The sequence below is a fragment of the Geotrypetes seraphini genome, chromosome 1 (genome assembly GCF_902459505.1).
Source record: "Geotrypetes seraphini chromosome 1, aGeoSer1.1, whole genome shotgun sequence".
NCBI classification, from domain to species: Eukaryota; Metazoa; Chordata; class Amphibia; order Gymnophiona; family Dermophiidae; genus Geotrypetes; species Geotrypetes seraphini.
Genome location: NC_047084.1, coordinates 232402464 through 232420113, shown reverse-complemented (window position 1 = coordinate 232420113; position 17650 = coordinate 232402464). Strand labels below are relative to the sequence as shown.

Below are 17650 nucleotides of genomic sequence, written 5' to 3'. Positions count from 1 at the left end.
ACCCCTCCCCTCTTTTACTAAACTATGCTAGCGATTTTTAGTGCTGGGATCTGGGCTGAATGCTGCGCACTGCTTCTGACGCTCATAGGAACTCTATGAGTGTCGGGAGCAGCGCGGAGCATATTCAGCTTGGCTCCGTGCACTAAAAACTGCTAGAGCAGTTAAGTAAAAGGGGGGGGGAAGAGTTTCCTTCTGGGGTTTATAAGATGTAACATGTATAGGCAACCTATCAAAACATGTAGTCTGAAACTAAGAAAATGTGGTAGAAAGATACAAAAAATATTTCCTATTGTTTTAGGTGCAAAAGGCCTGATTAAAAAGAACTTCCATGCACACCTGGATAAGTTGTCTGTACATTTTACATCTTCTAAATGCCAAAAAGAAGTCCCCTTTAACATAATGCAAGTACTGCGGTCAGCACTAGCAATAAAACTGAGAAACTGAGATCAGACTCCACATACCTTGGCTTAGGAGTGAGGTTCATTCCTGTTTTGGTATGTGCAAAACTAACCCATTTGAAGAAATTGCTCTCTATGAGGACAGCTCTATAACTACATAAGAACATAAGAATAGCCATGCTGGGTCAGATCATTGCTCCATCAAGCCTAGTATCCTGTTATAGAATCTGGACTTAGCTCACTTTATCCCAACACCTAAATTTTGCACTTTTTTGGATCTAACCCTTTATCTCCCTTTGCCTAAGGTATCCACTTAGATTTTAAGTACCTTGGTGCAGGGATATATTCTTACCAGCACTGTATGGTGCTGCATACTTCCTCTAACATTATAAAAATGATAAATATTATTATGTGATGCAATTACTATACCTGCATTTATTTGTGTGGCATAAACCACACTGCATTAACAGGCATGCACAGTAACTACCTCCATACTAACTGCAAGGTGCAGTTGCTAACCATCTTCCACTCCATTCTGCATTCACTATTAATACATGCTTGATGAAATTGCTGCACTTCTTCGAGGGAGTAAACACAGATAGACAAAGGTGACCCAGTCGACATTGTAGATCTGGATTTTCAGAAGGCATTCGACAAGGTTCCGCATGAATGACTACTTCGAAAAATTGCGAGCCATGGAATCGAGGGTAAAATACTCACGTGGATTAAAAACTGGCTGGTGGATAGGAAACAGAGAGTGGGAGTAAATGGACAATACTCGGACAGGAAAAGCGTCACCTTGGAGTGCCGCAGGGTTCGGTGCTTGGGCCTGTGCTCTTCAACATATTTGTAAATGATCTGGAAATTGGCACAACGAGCGAGGTGATTAAATTTGCAGACGATAAGTTATTCAGAGTAGTGAAGATGCAGGAGGATTGTGAAGATCTGCAACGTGACATAAACATGCTCAAGAAATGGGCAGCAACATGGCAAATGAGGTTCAATGTGAATAAGTGTAAGGTGATGCATGTCGGTAACAAAAATCTTATACAAGAATACAGGATGTTTGGGGCGGTACTTGGAGAGACACCCCCCCCCCCAGGAAAGAGACTTGGGAGTACTGGTTGACAGGTCAATGAAGTCATCCGCGCAATGCGCGGTGGTGGCAAAAAGGGCGAACAAAATGCTAGGAATGATTAAGAAAGGGATCACCAACTGATCGGAGAAGGTTATCATGCCGCTGTACTGGGCCATGGTACGCCCTCACCTGGAATACTGCATCCAGCACTGGTTGCCGTACATGAAGAAGGACACGGTACTACTCAAAAGGGTCCCGAGAAGAGCGACTAAAATGGTTAAGGGGCTGAAGGAGTTGCCATACAGCGAGAGATTAGAGAAACTGGACTTCTTCTCCCTTCTAAAGAGGAGACTGAGAGGGGACATGATCGAAACATTCAAGATACTGAAGGGAATAGATTTAGTAGATAAAGACAGGTTGTTCACCCTCTCCATGGTAGAGAGAACGAGAGGACACTCTCTAAAGTTAAAAGGGGATAGATTCCTTACAAACGTAATGAAGTTCTTCTTCACCCCGAGAGTGGTGGAAAACTGGAATGCTCTTCCGGAGGTTGTTATAGGGGAAAACACCCTCCAGGGATTTAAGACAACGTTAGACAAGTTCCTGCTGAACCGGAGCGAATGCAGGTAGGGCTGATCTCAGTTAGGGCACTGGTCTTTGACCTAGGGGCCACCGCGGGAGCGGACTGTTGGGCACGATGAACCACTGGTCTGACCCAGCAGAGACAATTCTTATGTGCTAATCTCTAAGGTGCCATGTTAACTGTTAGTACGTCACCAATAGAGAATAACATGGGGACAATTTTTCCCTATTTCTACAGGAACTCAATTTCCCTGTCCTATCCCTGTGGGTTTTGTTGATGTCCCTGCCCCATTCCTATATTTATTTATTTGATTTTCTATACTGTTCTCCCAGGAGAGCTCAAAACGGTTTACATTAATTTATTCAGGTACTTGAGCATTGTTCCCTATCTGTCCTGGCAGGCTCACAGTCTATCTAATATACTGGGGGCAATGGAGGGATTAAGTGACTTGCCCAAGGTCACAAGAAGCAGTGTGGGTTTGAACCCACAGCCTCAGGATGCTAAGGCTGTTGCTTTAACCACGGCGCCACACTGTCCTCTCTCTGCCTTAATTGTACAAGCCTTGAACACTTATGATTTTAAACTGTTTGGGGCTTGTGCAGGTGTGGTCAGAGCTTGCAGGAATTAGGCAGGGACAGGAAATGAACTCACGGGAACAGGACGGGAAAATGAGTTCCTGCGGAGACAGGGAAAAATTTGTCCCAGTGTCATTCTATAGTCACCAGCTAAGATAGATTTTTAAAAGAAGCCCTTTGCGTTTAATAGAAAATAATGCAATTCTAAAATCATTTGAATTAGTTTACCTTTACAACCTAAGCCATAAAAAATGTTGGCTTTGAGATACTTTTGTTTGAATGAGACGTCCACGATGCAAAATGTTATTTCTGACAGGTATTCACTAGGCTCTAGCTTTGTAATAGTATATTGCTCATTTTAGAATGCAAGTCTCATTTTCAGTTTGAACAAAACAATTGGTCTTTTTTTAAAGAATGTCTTGGGAATATTTTTTATGACTAGTTTTATTAATGAAAATGTTCATAACTCACAGCCTACAAGGCCACCTAAATGCTTTCAGATAGTAAGTAATTAAATCCATTTCAATTGATTCAGAGAAGCAGATCGAAGCACGGGTAGTGTGCTGCAGTGACCTTTTCACACTTAGTCGTTCCATAAAACACTGCTGCTAACTTCTTCGTCTGATTGATTTCTCTGCTTTCCACTTAAGTATGACCTACCTTTTTTTCTTTATTGTACTCTATGTGCAATCATATGTCTCCAAAAGAAAAACTGAACTCCTTTCATTTTTTTAAACATTTCACAACTTACCAAAGACTAAACTAGAAAATAGTTGGGAATTAGGATTTGATATACTGCTTAGACAAGGTGTATTAAGTGTTTTTTTTTTTTTTTTAAATCAGATGCTCAAGCATTTTCCCCTATCTGTCCTGGAGGGCTTGCAGTTCATCTAATGTACCTGGGGCAGTGGTGGATTAAGTGACTTGCCCAGGGTCTCAAGGAGCAGTGTGGGATGTGAACCCACAACCTCAGGGTGTTGAGGCTGTAGCTCTAACTACTATGCTACTCTCGCCTCCTCCTCCTCCTCTCTTATAGCATGATCTCCAATAAAAAAAAACCCAAAGTCCTCCATGGTGGCCCTCAAATTGTTTGCTGAAATGTTCATCAAGTCCTGCAGATTAGTTAAGTTCAATCTTGCTTTCTTGGACAGTGCATTAAGGCCCCAACTATATAAACAGCTCCTAGCTGCTAGGCACCATTGAGCACAATTGTCAAACATCGGGAAGGGGTAAAACACGGACCTGACGGATCTCGCAGATCTAAAACCGCACGTCCTTAAAAATCTGAGGTCCATGCCACTTGTAGTTAGTCTCTGGCTCGGACAGACCTCGATGACAATTTAGCGCTGACGGATCCGTCTCAGCATAGGGAGGGAAAAGTATTATGATCCGTCAGCGCTAAAATTTCATAGAGGTCTGTCAGAGCCGCGGACCTCAGATTTTTAAATTTACTGGAGCTGCAGGAAACCGGTTTAAAGGATTCGTTTTAGAGCCGGTCCAGCACTAGTCTCTGGCTCTGACAGACCTCTATGACATTTTAGCGCTGATGGATCCTAATACTTTTCCCTCCCTATGCTGTGACGGATCTGTCAGCGCTAAATTGTCATCGAGGTCTGTCAGAGCCAGAGACTAACTACAAGTGGCACGGACCTCAGATTTTTAAGGACGTGCAGTTTTAGATCCGCGAGGTCCGTCAGGTCCGTGAGGTCTGCGTTTTACCCCTTCCCTCAAACATCCGCTAAGCACTATTTATAGAATCATGCTTAGCAGTGCCTAAGTGATCTTAGGCACCGGTAGGCATTTAGGGACTGATTCTATAAGAGGCATCTGCCATAGCAGGCACCTACAAACCGGGCATGTCAATCACCGGCAGGTGCCATTTCCAGAATTGTGGCTTGACAGGACCCTATGCACCAGAAATGTAGGCCAGGGTTTCACGGTCCTACATTTCCGGCACCTAGTTTTCCATGAGAATCATGGCCAGTGGTACATAGTGATACCAAAGTGTGGTACCATCCTGAACCATGCCCACCTTCAGGCTTTAGCGTCACTATACCCACTAACTGCCAGGGTCCTAGGTGACGGTCCCAGAGGCCACTTAGCAGCATCTCTTTTTGGGGGGTTATTATTTTTTAATAGGTTTTAAACAATGCAGTCAATTACTGCATCATTTAGCACCAATTAAAACAATTATGTTAGGTGGCAGTAGGATGCCCACTGCCACCTAACTTTCAGCATCCTGATGAGGATCTGGGCCTTAAAGCTTAGACACACTACCATTTAGACCAGTGTGACAATTTTAGATATGGCACATCACCACATACATTTACATAAATGTGTTTATTAATATAATTTGATACTATATATGTACACCAGCAATACTCTGTTATGACACATTTTTGATGTTTTATGAATACCTTATGCATGTTTAATTAGGGACTGATTCTACAAACAGCACCTAGAAAAATGGTGCTGGCCACTTATCACTCTCCACTGCAACTGTCCCTGCTCTCATTTCCTCCACTTCCAGGACAGCATACCAGTTCTTCAGTTCAAAGGTGTGTGTGTAGGGGGGGGGGGGAACATCTCTCTGGTTGGACATTCAACTGAAAGGTATGGGGGTTGGGAGTAGAGTTATGGATCCGAGATGGGAGGCCTGAGCCTTGGTGTGGGAGGGGGTTCAAGTTCAGGGGAGTTTGGGTTCTGAGGGGGTTGCAGCAGGAGGGAGTGGGCACCTCTCCTGCCTGGTTTGCTTTGGGGAGGGGTCCAGGGTAGGAGGGAGTGGGCATCCCTCCTGCCCAGCTTACTTCATGGGTGGGGGTTCAGGGGTTCCAACGGGAGGGAGAAGGCATCCCTCCCACTGTCCATTTTCAGGAGGTTTGGGGGTTCCCTGCCACAGCTGCTTAACTGATCGCGGCAGGGGGATTCCGTTGCCACAATCAGGCGTGATTCTCTAACTAGTGCCTGTGACATGGGTGCTAGTTAGAGAATCGGGTCGGTTAGGCAGAACTGGGTGTCTATCACTTAAGTCTGACGCAATTCTGTATAAGACGTTGGTGTGTGATTCTCAGCTGTTTCTTATGTGGCTGCAGAAACTAGCATCCTATAGAGAATTTCCCCCTATATTTGTACATTCAATATTTAGTACCATAACTCTATAGCTAACTGGGCAGTCAGGACCACATTTTGTGTGATTCTACATACTTTATTGGCCATATAAGCACCAGCACTATATTCGGTGCCTACATAACTCTCAGCTGCTTCCCAACTCTGCCCCTAGACCATTCCAGCACTTACTATTGAGGGCTACAACAGTCATACTAGATTTTCTGCAGCAATGCATGATTAAGTTGCACTGAAAATCTGGAGATGGCCCACTTATCAACATTTAATCATGATCTCCTGAGTGACTGTCAGTTTTCCCTGAGGTTCTAGTTTAAAACCTGCTCGCTCTCTCTCTCATTTTTAAAAGTTAAAGCCAGCAAGCTGGCTCCTTCTTGGTTAGAACACAGCCCATCCTTTCAAAATAGGCTCAGAATGTGGCCTGTCTCCGATTATCTGTGTAGAACAGGAAATGCTGGCCTAGGGAGTATTTCTGAAAATGCTACCCTGAAGATTTTTAGACTTCAATTTTGTAATTAAAGTCTAAATTTGGCTTCCAGAACTTCCACCCCACACGTTTCTATATTGTTGGTATCCACATGTACCTGGACAGCCACTTCCTCTCCAGCACTGTCTAAATTCCTATCTAGGTAATGCATGAGGTCTTCAACCTTTGCACCAGGCAGGTAAGTGACTAAACAATCAAGTATCCTCCATCTATCCAATTATCTACAGGCCTATTGATTGAATTAACAATAGAGAATGACATGTGGAAAAAATTTAGCACGGTTCCTGCCCCGTCACCGTGAGCTCATCCCCATCCCTGCCCCCTCCCCGCAAGTTCAGTCACCATCCCTGTCCCGTCCCCACGATCTCAGGCCCTGTCCCTGCCCCATCCCACGAGCTCAGTCCCTGTCCCTGTCCCGCAAGCTCGGTCCCCGTCCCCGCCCTGCAAACTGTCAGATCCCATCCACACAAGCCTTGAATAGTTATGATTTTATACTGAACTTATTTTATTAAAGTATAAAATGAGACAATATTCTGTACAATTGTCATTTTATAAACACAAATAACACAGAGCAAGGATTAAAAAAAAACCCTGTCTCCCCTCCCTTTCACAAATGTTCCCTCCACTATTGTGAAAACTCAACAAACCAAATTACTACAGAATGTTACACAGAAAAATCAAGCTAACAGAGTACTTCAGTCACACATGGCAGGAATAGTGTTAGGGGAGTGCAACTAGGGCAACTGCCACTTGATCAGAGAGAGTGAACCCTAAGCCAGCTGGAAGTTAAAGAAGCACAGCTTGGGCTTTGCGGTCCCCAGTTATGTCTAATACCAGCTCTAGCAGGATACATATTTCAAATCTGAAATATTCTAATCACAAAATATAAAATACATTTATTTTTTTCTACCTTTTGTTGTCTGGTAATTTTATTCTTCAAATCACATTGGTCTCAGGCTTTGGTTTTGGGCTCCTTCTGTCTTCATTGTGGCATAGCTGGCTTCTGAAGGTAAAATAGGTGCATGAGGAGCTGGATAGAAGATGCCAAATCTGACACAGGCACAATTTTTTTTACCACCGCAGCAAGACTTTTCACCGCTCCCGCAGGGCAGTGAAAGGTCTTGTCCCCATTCCTGCGGTAAACCAATTGCAAATGTCTCCATTCCTGTGGATTTACTGCAGTGACCACGGTTTACTACAGTAAATCATGTCATTTTCTAATTAGCAACTAAAAATGGTCATCCTAATCCTTTACTCCTCGGCAGAAACCCCTGGAGATACATTCTCAGTGTGACAGAATATTTTATCTCCTGGGGGCAGGTGCTGATTACTGGCTCACTTCCTGGCACACTAAAATGATGCTTTCCTTCCAGGTGACCATTCATTTCCAGATCAGCAGAAAGGCTGTCAGGCTGGAGGTAGAATTTCCCTGCTATGCCTCTCTCTGTCTGCCTCTGCTTTTCCAAGCTTGCACTCTAGCCTGTACACATTTAATTTGTTCTCTTAGAGCCAGTAGCTCTTTCCTCTAAATGCATACACATGACCTCTCACCAGCTAGGATTTGATCATACATGTGGCGCTTAATGTACAAAAATGTGAGTAACCCCCATCTTAATACTGGATTGTTATCTGCCTCTTAGCATTGGTGAGTTGTTAAGTTATTTGAAGATTCTGCGGATTAAGGCTTTTAAGATTACTTCGTATAATTTTTTTGTTTGTTTGTTTGCTTTAGCTTTGGGGGTCAACGAAGGTCAAATACTCTCTTATTAAGGGTTAATCTCTTCCTGATGAAAATACTCTGAGGTCACAAGTTTCCCTCTTGTCCTCTTAATTGGTTTAACCAGCTAGAAATGAAGTGATGTGTCTGGTTTTGGTGCGACGGGGGTAGGGAGGGGGAGGGAGGTTAGGTTAGGTAAAAAAAGAGATTAAATAAAATTAGAGCAAATTGATGTTAGACCCTTTAAATGAACTAATATCTAATATTTATATACTAGGATTGTAAATGACTAAAGCTAATACAAATTGGTGTTAGACCCTTTAAACATGCTGATATCTAATTGTTTTTGTTCTAGGGTTATAAAATGCTATATAAAGCTAGTACAAATTGATTGTATTGCAAAATACAAAAAGGCAAGCAGAAACTGAACCAAAAAGCTTGTAGCATAGAACAGAATTTTAGAGAGCAACAACAAATCCAGAAAATAGAGTCAGCGTAGGAGTTTGATCAAAATAAGCATGTACTGGTATTTATATGATAATTAATGTATTAACTAAAAGCAAGCTATTAACCAAATTAGATTTATCCAACCAAATAAATGTAGCACGTATGTATGGATTAATTTTAATGTAAGTATCAGTCATGTAATTAAATACACATGTAGTTGCAAGCTTCAAAAAAATCAAGAAAGTGACTGTGTCTCATACAGCACATTACATATATAAATACATTCCTTTCAGCAGTTTACCACACATACACATATACACAACATCTGCCTACAATGTACATCATTTTTACACTTTAGATTGTTTTACCTATGTATTTAGTAATTGTTTATTCATTTTGACCACTCCTGGGTCCTTTCCTGGGTTACAGAGAATTGAAAGAAAATATTTGATAAGGCTTTGTTGAGATTTTGCCTAATCATTGAAGACTAAGGGGGTAGTTATCAAGCTGTGGAGGGCACTAACCAACATTATTTTCCCCTTAATGAGTTCTAACAGTGAAATTGGTCACCCCCACATGGCACAATAATGAGATACAAAACATGCAAATGCATCAAAGCAGCTCATTACTATATAAATAATGGGTGTACACTGCAAACTGTGACATAATTGGTAAATAACCACAGTTCAAAGCCAGGGTTATTTTACTGCCTTGTTCATTGGGTCACCAATCTGCAACCCGATGACCCTAGGCTATCTCTTAAGGGGGTCAGCATTCCTCCCTAATAGAGGCGAATGAAGTGACCTCTCCAAAGAATGTAAGACCCTCTGGGGATCCCCACAAACAAGATCTTACTTTCTTTGGAGAGGTCACTTCATCCACCTCTATTAGGGATGAATGCTGGCCCCCTTAAGAGATAGCCTAGGGTCATCGGGTTGCAGATTGGTGACCCAATGAAAAAGGCAGTAAAATAACCCTGGCTTTGAACTGTGGTTATTTACCAATTATATCACAGTTTGCAGTGTGCACCCAGCATTTATATAGTAATGAGCTGCTTTGATGCAGTTGCAACCAGATTGTCCAACCCAAAATTCCCCTCCACGCCTGAGGAGCATTTGGGAAGGTGTGGGGCCAGGGGTATGGTTACTACCTAGGGTAGAGAGTTTTAGTTGGGACTGGCAAAACTTGAAGGTGAGGGGGTCAGTTACTAGAGAGGACCCTTTGGGTTGGGATGGTCTGCACAAGGGGAATCTCTGGGGCAGAGCCCAAGAAGGGATTTCAGACGGGGGGGGGGGGGGGTGTGTCATGCTAGGTAATGCTATTGGGACAGAAACCAGCCCCTTTAAGAGACTAACCAAGAGCATTAGGCCATGACTTGTCAGTCCAGTACTCCTGGAAAGTACAATAATGTTGCTTGTGAGGTGGATCTCAAGCAATATTATTCTTTTACTGTGGGAGTCAGCAAGTTACTGCAAGTTGGTGACTCATAGTGTAAATCAAGATAAGGAAAAAGCCCCGATTTGGCTGTGCCTTGATAGGTTCCTCTTTAATTAAAAAAAAATATATATATATTTTTTTTTATTAAAGATTTGCTCATATAATATTTTCCCTGCATATATTGCTTTGTTTAGGTCATGAAGGAAAGTGTTCATTTTATATCTTAAAATTACTATTTCTTTATGTTTTCAGATTCAAGGCCACTGCCAGATGTAGCTCTTACAGGAAAATGTACTCGAGAATGTGATGAATATGGCCACTCAGATTCTTGCTGGATGCCAGTCCGTACTTCACCTGAAAGGAAGCAAAAGAACCAGCCAAAACTCTCCACTTTCATGCCTGTAGATGAAAGAGGCAGCCAAGAGATACTGGTGAATGGAGAAGCTTCTCTTATGGGTGACCGCAATAGAAATCTCCTTAACAAAAAGTTGACCTCATCCTATGAGACCTTCAGTGCAGCTACATATGGCAAAAATGAGGAAACCAACCCAGAGGATATTCCCCTCACGCAGACAGGGGAGTACAAGCCATCTCCCATCAGTACTAGAAGAGAAGTTTATCTGTAGGCTCTCTGAAATGACAAAAGAGTTCTGGTTAAAGCAAGAGGCTAATCTGTAAAATCAAAACACTAACTCAGATGAATAAATGAGAGGGCCACCAAAGAGACAAAAGCTTTGCCTGCCACTTCTGCCTCCTCATCAGGCATTTTACTTATACTGTTTGCCTGACATCATTTAGTGTGGAAACCATTGTCATTGATTGCATGTCTAGCCTCCCCCCTCCATTGATTATTTCCCCCAAAATTGATGGTAGCAACCTGATTAATAGAACACAGAACACTATTTTTATTCCTATGTGGAAGCATGATATAAGTAGGGCTTCTGTTCTTAGGTATTTTTGTTAAAAATGTAGGTGTGCATTTTCCAGCCAATTGGGGGTTAATTGAAGATACAAAAAATATATTTAAAAGTGGGGGTTTTTTGGTCACAGATCCTATTGATGGATATTATTTTTGGTGGAGTCAAATATGTAAATCCGTGTCACTTAGCCATCTTTAGTGCAGAAAGCATACAAAAATTGAGTGAAGGATACTAGATTAGTTAGGGGAGGAATAAGAGAAAGTCTAGGGGAACTGGTGTTCTTCTAGTGCTTAATTAATAAGGCCCAGATTCTCAAAACAGCGCTGTAAGTTAGGTGGTGGGATGTGCCATACTGCTGCCTAATTTATTTGTTTTAATTGGTTTAATCAGCACAGTAATTGACTGTGTCATTTAAAAACCAATTAAATTCTCATTTTAAAAAGTAGGCACTGGAATAGCATTAGTGCCTAATGTCAATGTAGGCATGATAATGGGTGGAGTTGATATTAGGTGCTGCTAAGCACAATTCCCCGTCAAAGGTAGGCACTAGAAATGTGGCCTTTAAAACCCTGGCCTACATTTATGGTGCCTACCTTTGATAGAAGCTGCAATTCTGCAAATAGTTTTTAATCCTACCATTTTACTAATGTACCCACTATATTCTCCTTAAAAAAGACTAATCCTAGACTAATGAGAGCTTAATTTAAACCTATCCAAGGGAAAGACTAAGGATCTCAAATGCTCGCGGTCAATTACCATTAGAACAAGTCTTCGTTATTGACCTACTTGCGGGCTATCATTGATCTGGGTGTTTCCCCCTTTTTTTGTGTTTTTGTGTATAATTTTTAAAAAAATTTTTTAAAATAATTTAAGTAATTTAAATAACTATTGTTATTGCTAATGTTCTTCTATTTTTTATTTTTTTGCTTTTTAACACCTTATGATACTTAGCTTGAGTGTTATATATTGCCCGACTCTCCGATGTTAAAGCTTCCAGTATTAGTGTTACTGCTGCCGACGGAAGATCTCCATTTCGCTCTAACATCGGAGAGTCGGGAAATATCTAACACCCAAGCTAAGTATCATAAGGTATTAAAAAGCATAAAAATAAAAAAGAAGAACATTAGCAATAACAATAGTTATTTAAATTACTTAAATTATTTTAAAAAAATTTTTAAAAATTATACACAAAAACACAAAAAAAGGGGGAAACACCCAGATCAATGATAGCCCGCAAGTAGGTCAATAACGAAGACTTGTTCTAATGGTAATTGACCGCGAGCATTTGAGATCCTTAGTCTTTCTCTTGGATAGGTTTAAATAAAGATTTCATTAGTCTAGGATTAGTCTTTTTTAAGGAGAATATTCTGCAAATAGTGCCATAACTTGATTGATATGTGTCCGCACCGTTTTTGAAGGCGCCAGCTCATTATGGCACCGTTTGCAGAATCTGGCCCTAAATGCCTGTTTTCTTAGGTATTTATCAGCTAAGACCTAAAATCAGAAGCCCTAGATAGAAGCTATTTTGATTTTCATGGTTATCTTTTGAGATATCATAGGTACCAAGTCAAGAGAATGTAGTAAAAATGTTGCCAAGATATTGCTGATCCCTAGAGAAAAAAAAATGCGTATATACCTAGGGAAATAAAAACCTTCAAAAATAAAATGATTTTTTGAAATTCCCAGCTTTACTCTGCTAAGGAGGGAAATGATCAAAGTGAACTATCATTAAGAAGGGTTATTTTACCACACATTGTGCTATTTTAACACAGGATCCCATTTTATACTGTAGTAAGACTGTGCTAAATTAGCACAACGTGTGGTAAAATAGCCTTTCTCAATGGTAATTGATAACACCCCACCCCCAAGTTGAATAACAGTTCAATAATAGCTTATATCAGGCTAAAGTCCATAACGTGACATATCTCACAGCAAAATTCTGAACTGTAAGAGTTTGTTTCTCTACCTTAACATTAATGAGAGATATATCTACATAAATAACAATAGTTTTTTTAAATCATAATAATACCAGCTGTTGGCACTAGAATACAATTAACATAATCCTCTGCTTTTGATGATTATAGTATCTAAGTGCCAAAGATCAGACAGTAGATTGGCGCTCACATTAATTATTTTGCCTGGGTGTGGGAACAACAGACCACCTATAAATAAACATATACACATACTTTCTCAACATAAATTAAATTATTTTTGCCACAATGTAATCAGTGGTCCAAACTACATGCTTGTGCTCCAGTTTTTGAGTGGACTTATGTAAACACCCAAGGAACCTAACAAGGTATCAGATGATAATATTTTGTACAAGAAATTATGGCCCCCTTTTATCAAGCTGTGTAAGGGCTTTTTATATATATATTTTTTTTATCATAGACTGCTATGGTAAAAGCTCCAACGCTCATAGAGTTCCTATGAGCGTCGGAGTTTTTACCACAGCGGTCTGCGATAAAAAATTCTTGCACAGCTTGATAAAAGGGGGCCTATGCTAGTTCCATCAAATAATTTTGAAAAGATTCTAGAAAGTCCTAGAATGTTTATTTTATTAGTGACCAAGTTAAAAAAAAAAAAAGGAATCATGATATAATAATGAGATTTTTCTACCAATACAATGCAATTGGTTGTTTTCCAAATGCCAGCCTACTGTATATAAGTAGCTTGTGCTAGAATTTGGCATGAGTGATATAGATTGCCCATTGTTCCCAGGTTTTCTTATAACACAAAGTGCATTATTGCTGAGTTTGTGCAATACAAGATAATGGCAAGACAAATATTTAAGGTAAGGACAAATTGTCTAATATATGTAGCACAGATGATAAGATGATTAACATGGTAATGGCAAGTCATGTTTGAAGACTTCTAAAGATATCATCCTAATAAAGAGCTCTGAGTCATGACATTTTCTGCAGGTGTACAATGAACATCTTAAAAAGAAGAGGAAATGTGAAGATTTGGAGTAAGAATCTGAACTTGAATGTTCAGGTGAAATCGACAATCGGTCAACAGAGTGGGGAGAGCTGAAGAAGAGAGTGAACATTCAAATCCCTGGCTGTTAAATCTGGCATTAAAGTGTGGCTAGAATATTCTAATACATTTTTTTTTTAATCTAGCATTGGAAAGTTACATATGATAGACTGTAAAGAAACCTGATAATTCAATGCAATTCTTCTACCATTGTGTACTTTTTCAGTACAGCACCACTTATACCATGGCATTATCCTCAAAATTCAATTTTGATGTGGTAGTTAATGGCCGTTTTGGAAAGTGGATGCACAGGAGAAATACAATTAATAATAATTAAACCTTTGTTTAATTATTATTTAAATAATCAAGCCAATGCTAGTACTTTACAAGACTGCTTACTGCAGTAATGCATTGTACAGTATAATCTGTAAGCACTTGTTAAGGAAAATGTTTCTAAAGAAACTTCTATGTGTAATATATGCATCTGTTTTCCTTGCACATTTCAGCAGAATACACATTCGCAAAACAGTTGAGCAAAATGTTCTTTAATGGTAATATTTCTTTCAATCATACAGCGGGAAACCACAAGATAGCTTATATCAACCCTATTTTCTATAAAAGCGGTAGTGGTTGCACAGGACCATCCAAGTGAGGGGCTCAGGATTCATTCGCCATCTTTTTGCACCACTTGAAAGTCAGTCATGCTATCAAATCAAATCATGTGCTTGTGTGAATCCCCTTCAAAGTAACATGGATGCAAGAGAATACAGAATCAGTATAAGCAGAGTAATAATAGTAGGACCACAATAGCCATCACGTTAATGATTAAATTGACGGGCATGACACAGCTATTTTGTGTTTGTAATTTTTATTTTGTATTTGAAGTAGGATCAAATAGAAAAAAAAGTGGTTTTTAAAAAAAATAAAAATAATAAAATAATATGAAATCAAAAAGAGTGAATGCAAAATATGCAACTGTGCCTTTTATACCTGATGTTATGGTAAAATTCTGGTTGATTTTGGACATTGAAGGGTAGTGGGTTGCTCCCCAACTTTTTCAACCTGTATATTTATCTGTGTTTATTTTCTGACAAAGTATAAATTATGTATACAAGAAAAACTGCCTTCTGCTAAACTCAGATAATGGACCAGTCTTAAATATCGTACATTATTAAATGAATATTGTAGATTAGATATGAGCTGTCTTTTTTTTTCTAGTTCTACTGTCTGGAAGAAAAATACATATTATAACACTCTATTATGAAGTTATTTGGTAAAGTGTCATAAGTCCATTTTGACAGGTATTTGATTATATAGGGTTTTTTTAGTTGCTGTTAGTTTCTGCTCCACTTTTGTTGTATATAATCCATATTTTTTTCTTATGCAGGAAATTTGAACAGTGCATGAATTTACATTAGGGTACATTTATAGACTGATGCATAACTGCTTTATATATATATGTACAAATAAATAAATACATAAATATATATATATATATATACATTAGAAAAGTCTGTACCTTCAGTCTTACAATCTAATGCTCATTCTGAACTGCCAGATATACTGTATGTATTCATGCTATCCGACTGGCCTGCTGCCTGAGTTTCAGAAAACAAGATAGGAATTATTTTTATGTGGGGAAGAATTTGGAAGTGAAAATGATACGCTGAAAAGCTACCCTAGAATTTTGTCCTGTAGAGGGGAAGAGGGAGACAAATGACACAAAGCTACCATAGATTGTACAGACAACACTAAAGGACTTCAAAAAATCCAGAAAAATAAAACTGTTCGTATTACTTGTATGGTAAAGTGATAAATATACCTCTGGGAAGGGAGGAAAGGACTGCACTGAGGTTAAAGAAGAGCAGTATCTGACCTATAATGCTGCCTGAGTGGTTAATGAAACTCTGCAGTAAAGATGTTATTTACCAGTTGTCTGGGGTATGCTTTCAGAACATTTTTTTAACTACAGCATTTGCATTCAATGTGGTATAATCTGTTTGTAATATTAATCATTAACTATTGTTCTGCAACTTGGATGTTGATAGTGAAAAAAAAAACAAAAAACAATTTATCATTGTTTATTATGAGTCACTATGCACGCAGCTATGCTAAACATGGCAAAATGTATTAAACGCTAGTCCACTTCTATTTATGAAAAATTTTACATAATTTAATTTTGCTTTTTGTACAGTTTTCTGTAAATAAATTGCTTGTCATTTTTTTGTCTCTGCTGATTAAAATATAACATGTTTAAAATGGTCCCCTACTTTCTGGCGTATTCTCTGTTCAATGACACCCCTATTTGATTTGAAAGGGATGGAGTCGTTTGCCTGGAATGTTGGTTAAAACCTTTCAAATCTATGGAAGGGGTGAGGGACAAAGTTGTTCATGACTTCCTTATGACTTTCATTTTTTACAGAAGTAATAAATGATGATGTACTGTATATTTATGTATTAAATTTTCTATACTGTTCTCCCAAGGGAGCTCAGAACGGTTTACATGAATTAAACTAAACTAACTAAGTAAACTAAAACTCAGAGGTCCTTTTTGTAAGGTGCGCTAGCCTTTTTAGTGCACCCTAAATATTAGTGCTTGCTAAACGCTAATGCGTCCATAGAATATATTAAAAGAGGGGGTTAGTTTTACAAACCAGGTCATCAGCCAATTTGGAGCTTGACTCAGTTAACATTGGGAAAAGGAAAAATACAAAAGAAGTAGATGAGAAAAAAACTAAGAGGTAGAAGTAGTTAATTTCCAAAGTACTTGGCGAACAGAATTGTCTTCAAAGCCTTCCTGAATGATAAGAAGGGGCCTAAGCTTTTTAATAAGGTATTCAAACATTTTTCCCTGTCTGTCCCGGTGGGCTCACAATCTATCTAATATACCTGAGGTATTGGGAGGACCAAGTGACCTGCCCAGGGTCACAAGGAGCAGAACATGTCAGAAGCCACAACCCCAGGGTGCCAAGGCTGCAGTTCCAACCCCTATGCCACACTCTCAACATAGTAAGGTAGGAGATAGCATGGCAGGGACGGAAAAATATAGTTAACAATGCATGGTAAAACATAATATGACAAACATCGTATGGCGAGAAATAGCACGGTGAGCCTAGTATTACAAAGCATGGGTAACACAGAATGACACGACTTGGCAAACTTGGTAAGGCAAGCATGTGTGATGAAACATAGCATAGAAGACATGGAACAGCAAACACTGTGTAGCAGACATGGCTTGAGAGATTGAAGCATGATAGTGTGGCAAACATAATATGGTAAATATGGCGCATAGTATAGTGGGACAAAGATGGCGAATAGTATGACATAGTGTGAAAGAACATTGTATGAGAAAACATGGCATTGTCAGACATAGGATGAAGCACATACTATTTTAGATTTGAGACAGTGGATGGTTAGGTACTTTGTCAGAAAGTTTAGGGAATGTAATTGGCACACTCTTATCATAGAGGGTCATGGGAAGAGGTGAGTTTTTATTGCCTTCAGTAGACCGTCTAATGATCTTATGTGGGTAGGTAGCTTGTTCCAGAGGCATGGTAGATAGTGTGAGTAAGATCTTTTTTGGGTGTTCTCAAGGCAGAGGGCTCATCCTGAGGACACACATAATCACTTTTCATCTTGTGAGTGGAGTAGTCGATTAGGGGTATAGGGCAGAAGTTTGGAGGCCATATAGGCCGGCACCATGCCATAGAAGAGTTTATAGGCCATTACTAGGCCTTTGAATATATATTGTTTGCTGATTGGGAGCCAATGGGCTGTGCGCAACACCGGGGCAATCATCTCATATATGGAGTTTCTTCAGGAGTTGGATGGTGGAGTTTTGTACTCGTTGAAGTCGATGGATGTTTTTTGCTGTGAGCCCATTTAGGAGTGCATTGCAGTAGTCCA

At 39.7% G+C, this 17650-nt stretch overlaps 1 protein-coding gene across 8 annotated transcripts in view; it reads left to right on the top strand.

Annotated features, from left to right (window-relative positions):
- PCDH7 (protocadherin 7) overlaps window positions 1–11439 on the top strand; it is a 922726-nt gene extending 911287 nt beyond the window's left edge. For 5 of the 8 annotated variants that reach the window (XM_033947820.1, XM_033947809.1, XM_033947800.1 and 2 more), the window contains one exon: window positions 10098–11438. In XM_033947820.1, coding sequence (XP_033803711.1) covers window positions 10098–10471 — 374 coding nt within the window. In that variant the 3' untranslated portion in view covers window positions 10472–11438. Of the gene's footprint in view, window positions 1–10097 lie in introns of all 8 variants that reach the window. The other 3 variants (XM_033947780.1, XM_033947772.1, XM_033947829.1) reach the window with 2 other exon arrangements.
- Window positions 11440–17650: the final 6211 nt, after the last annotated feature.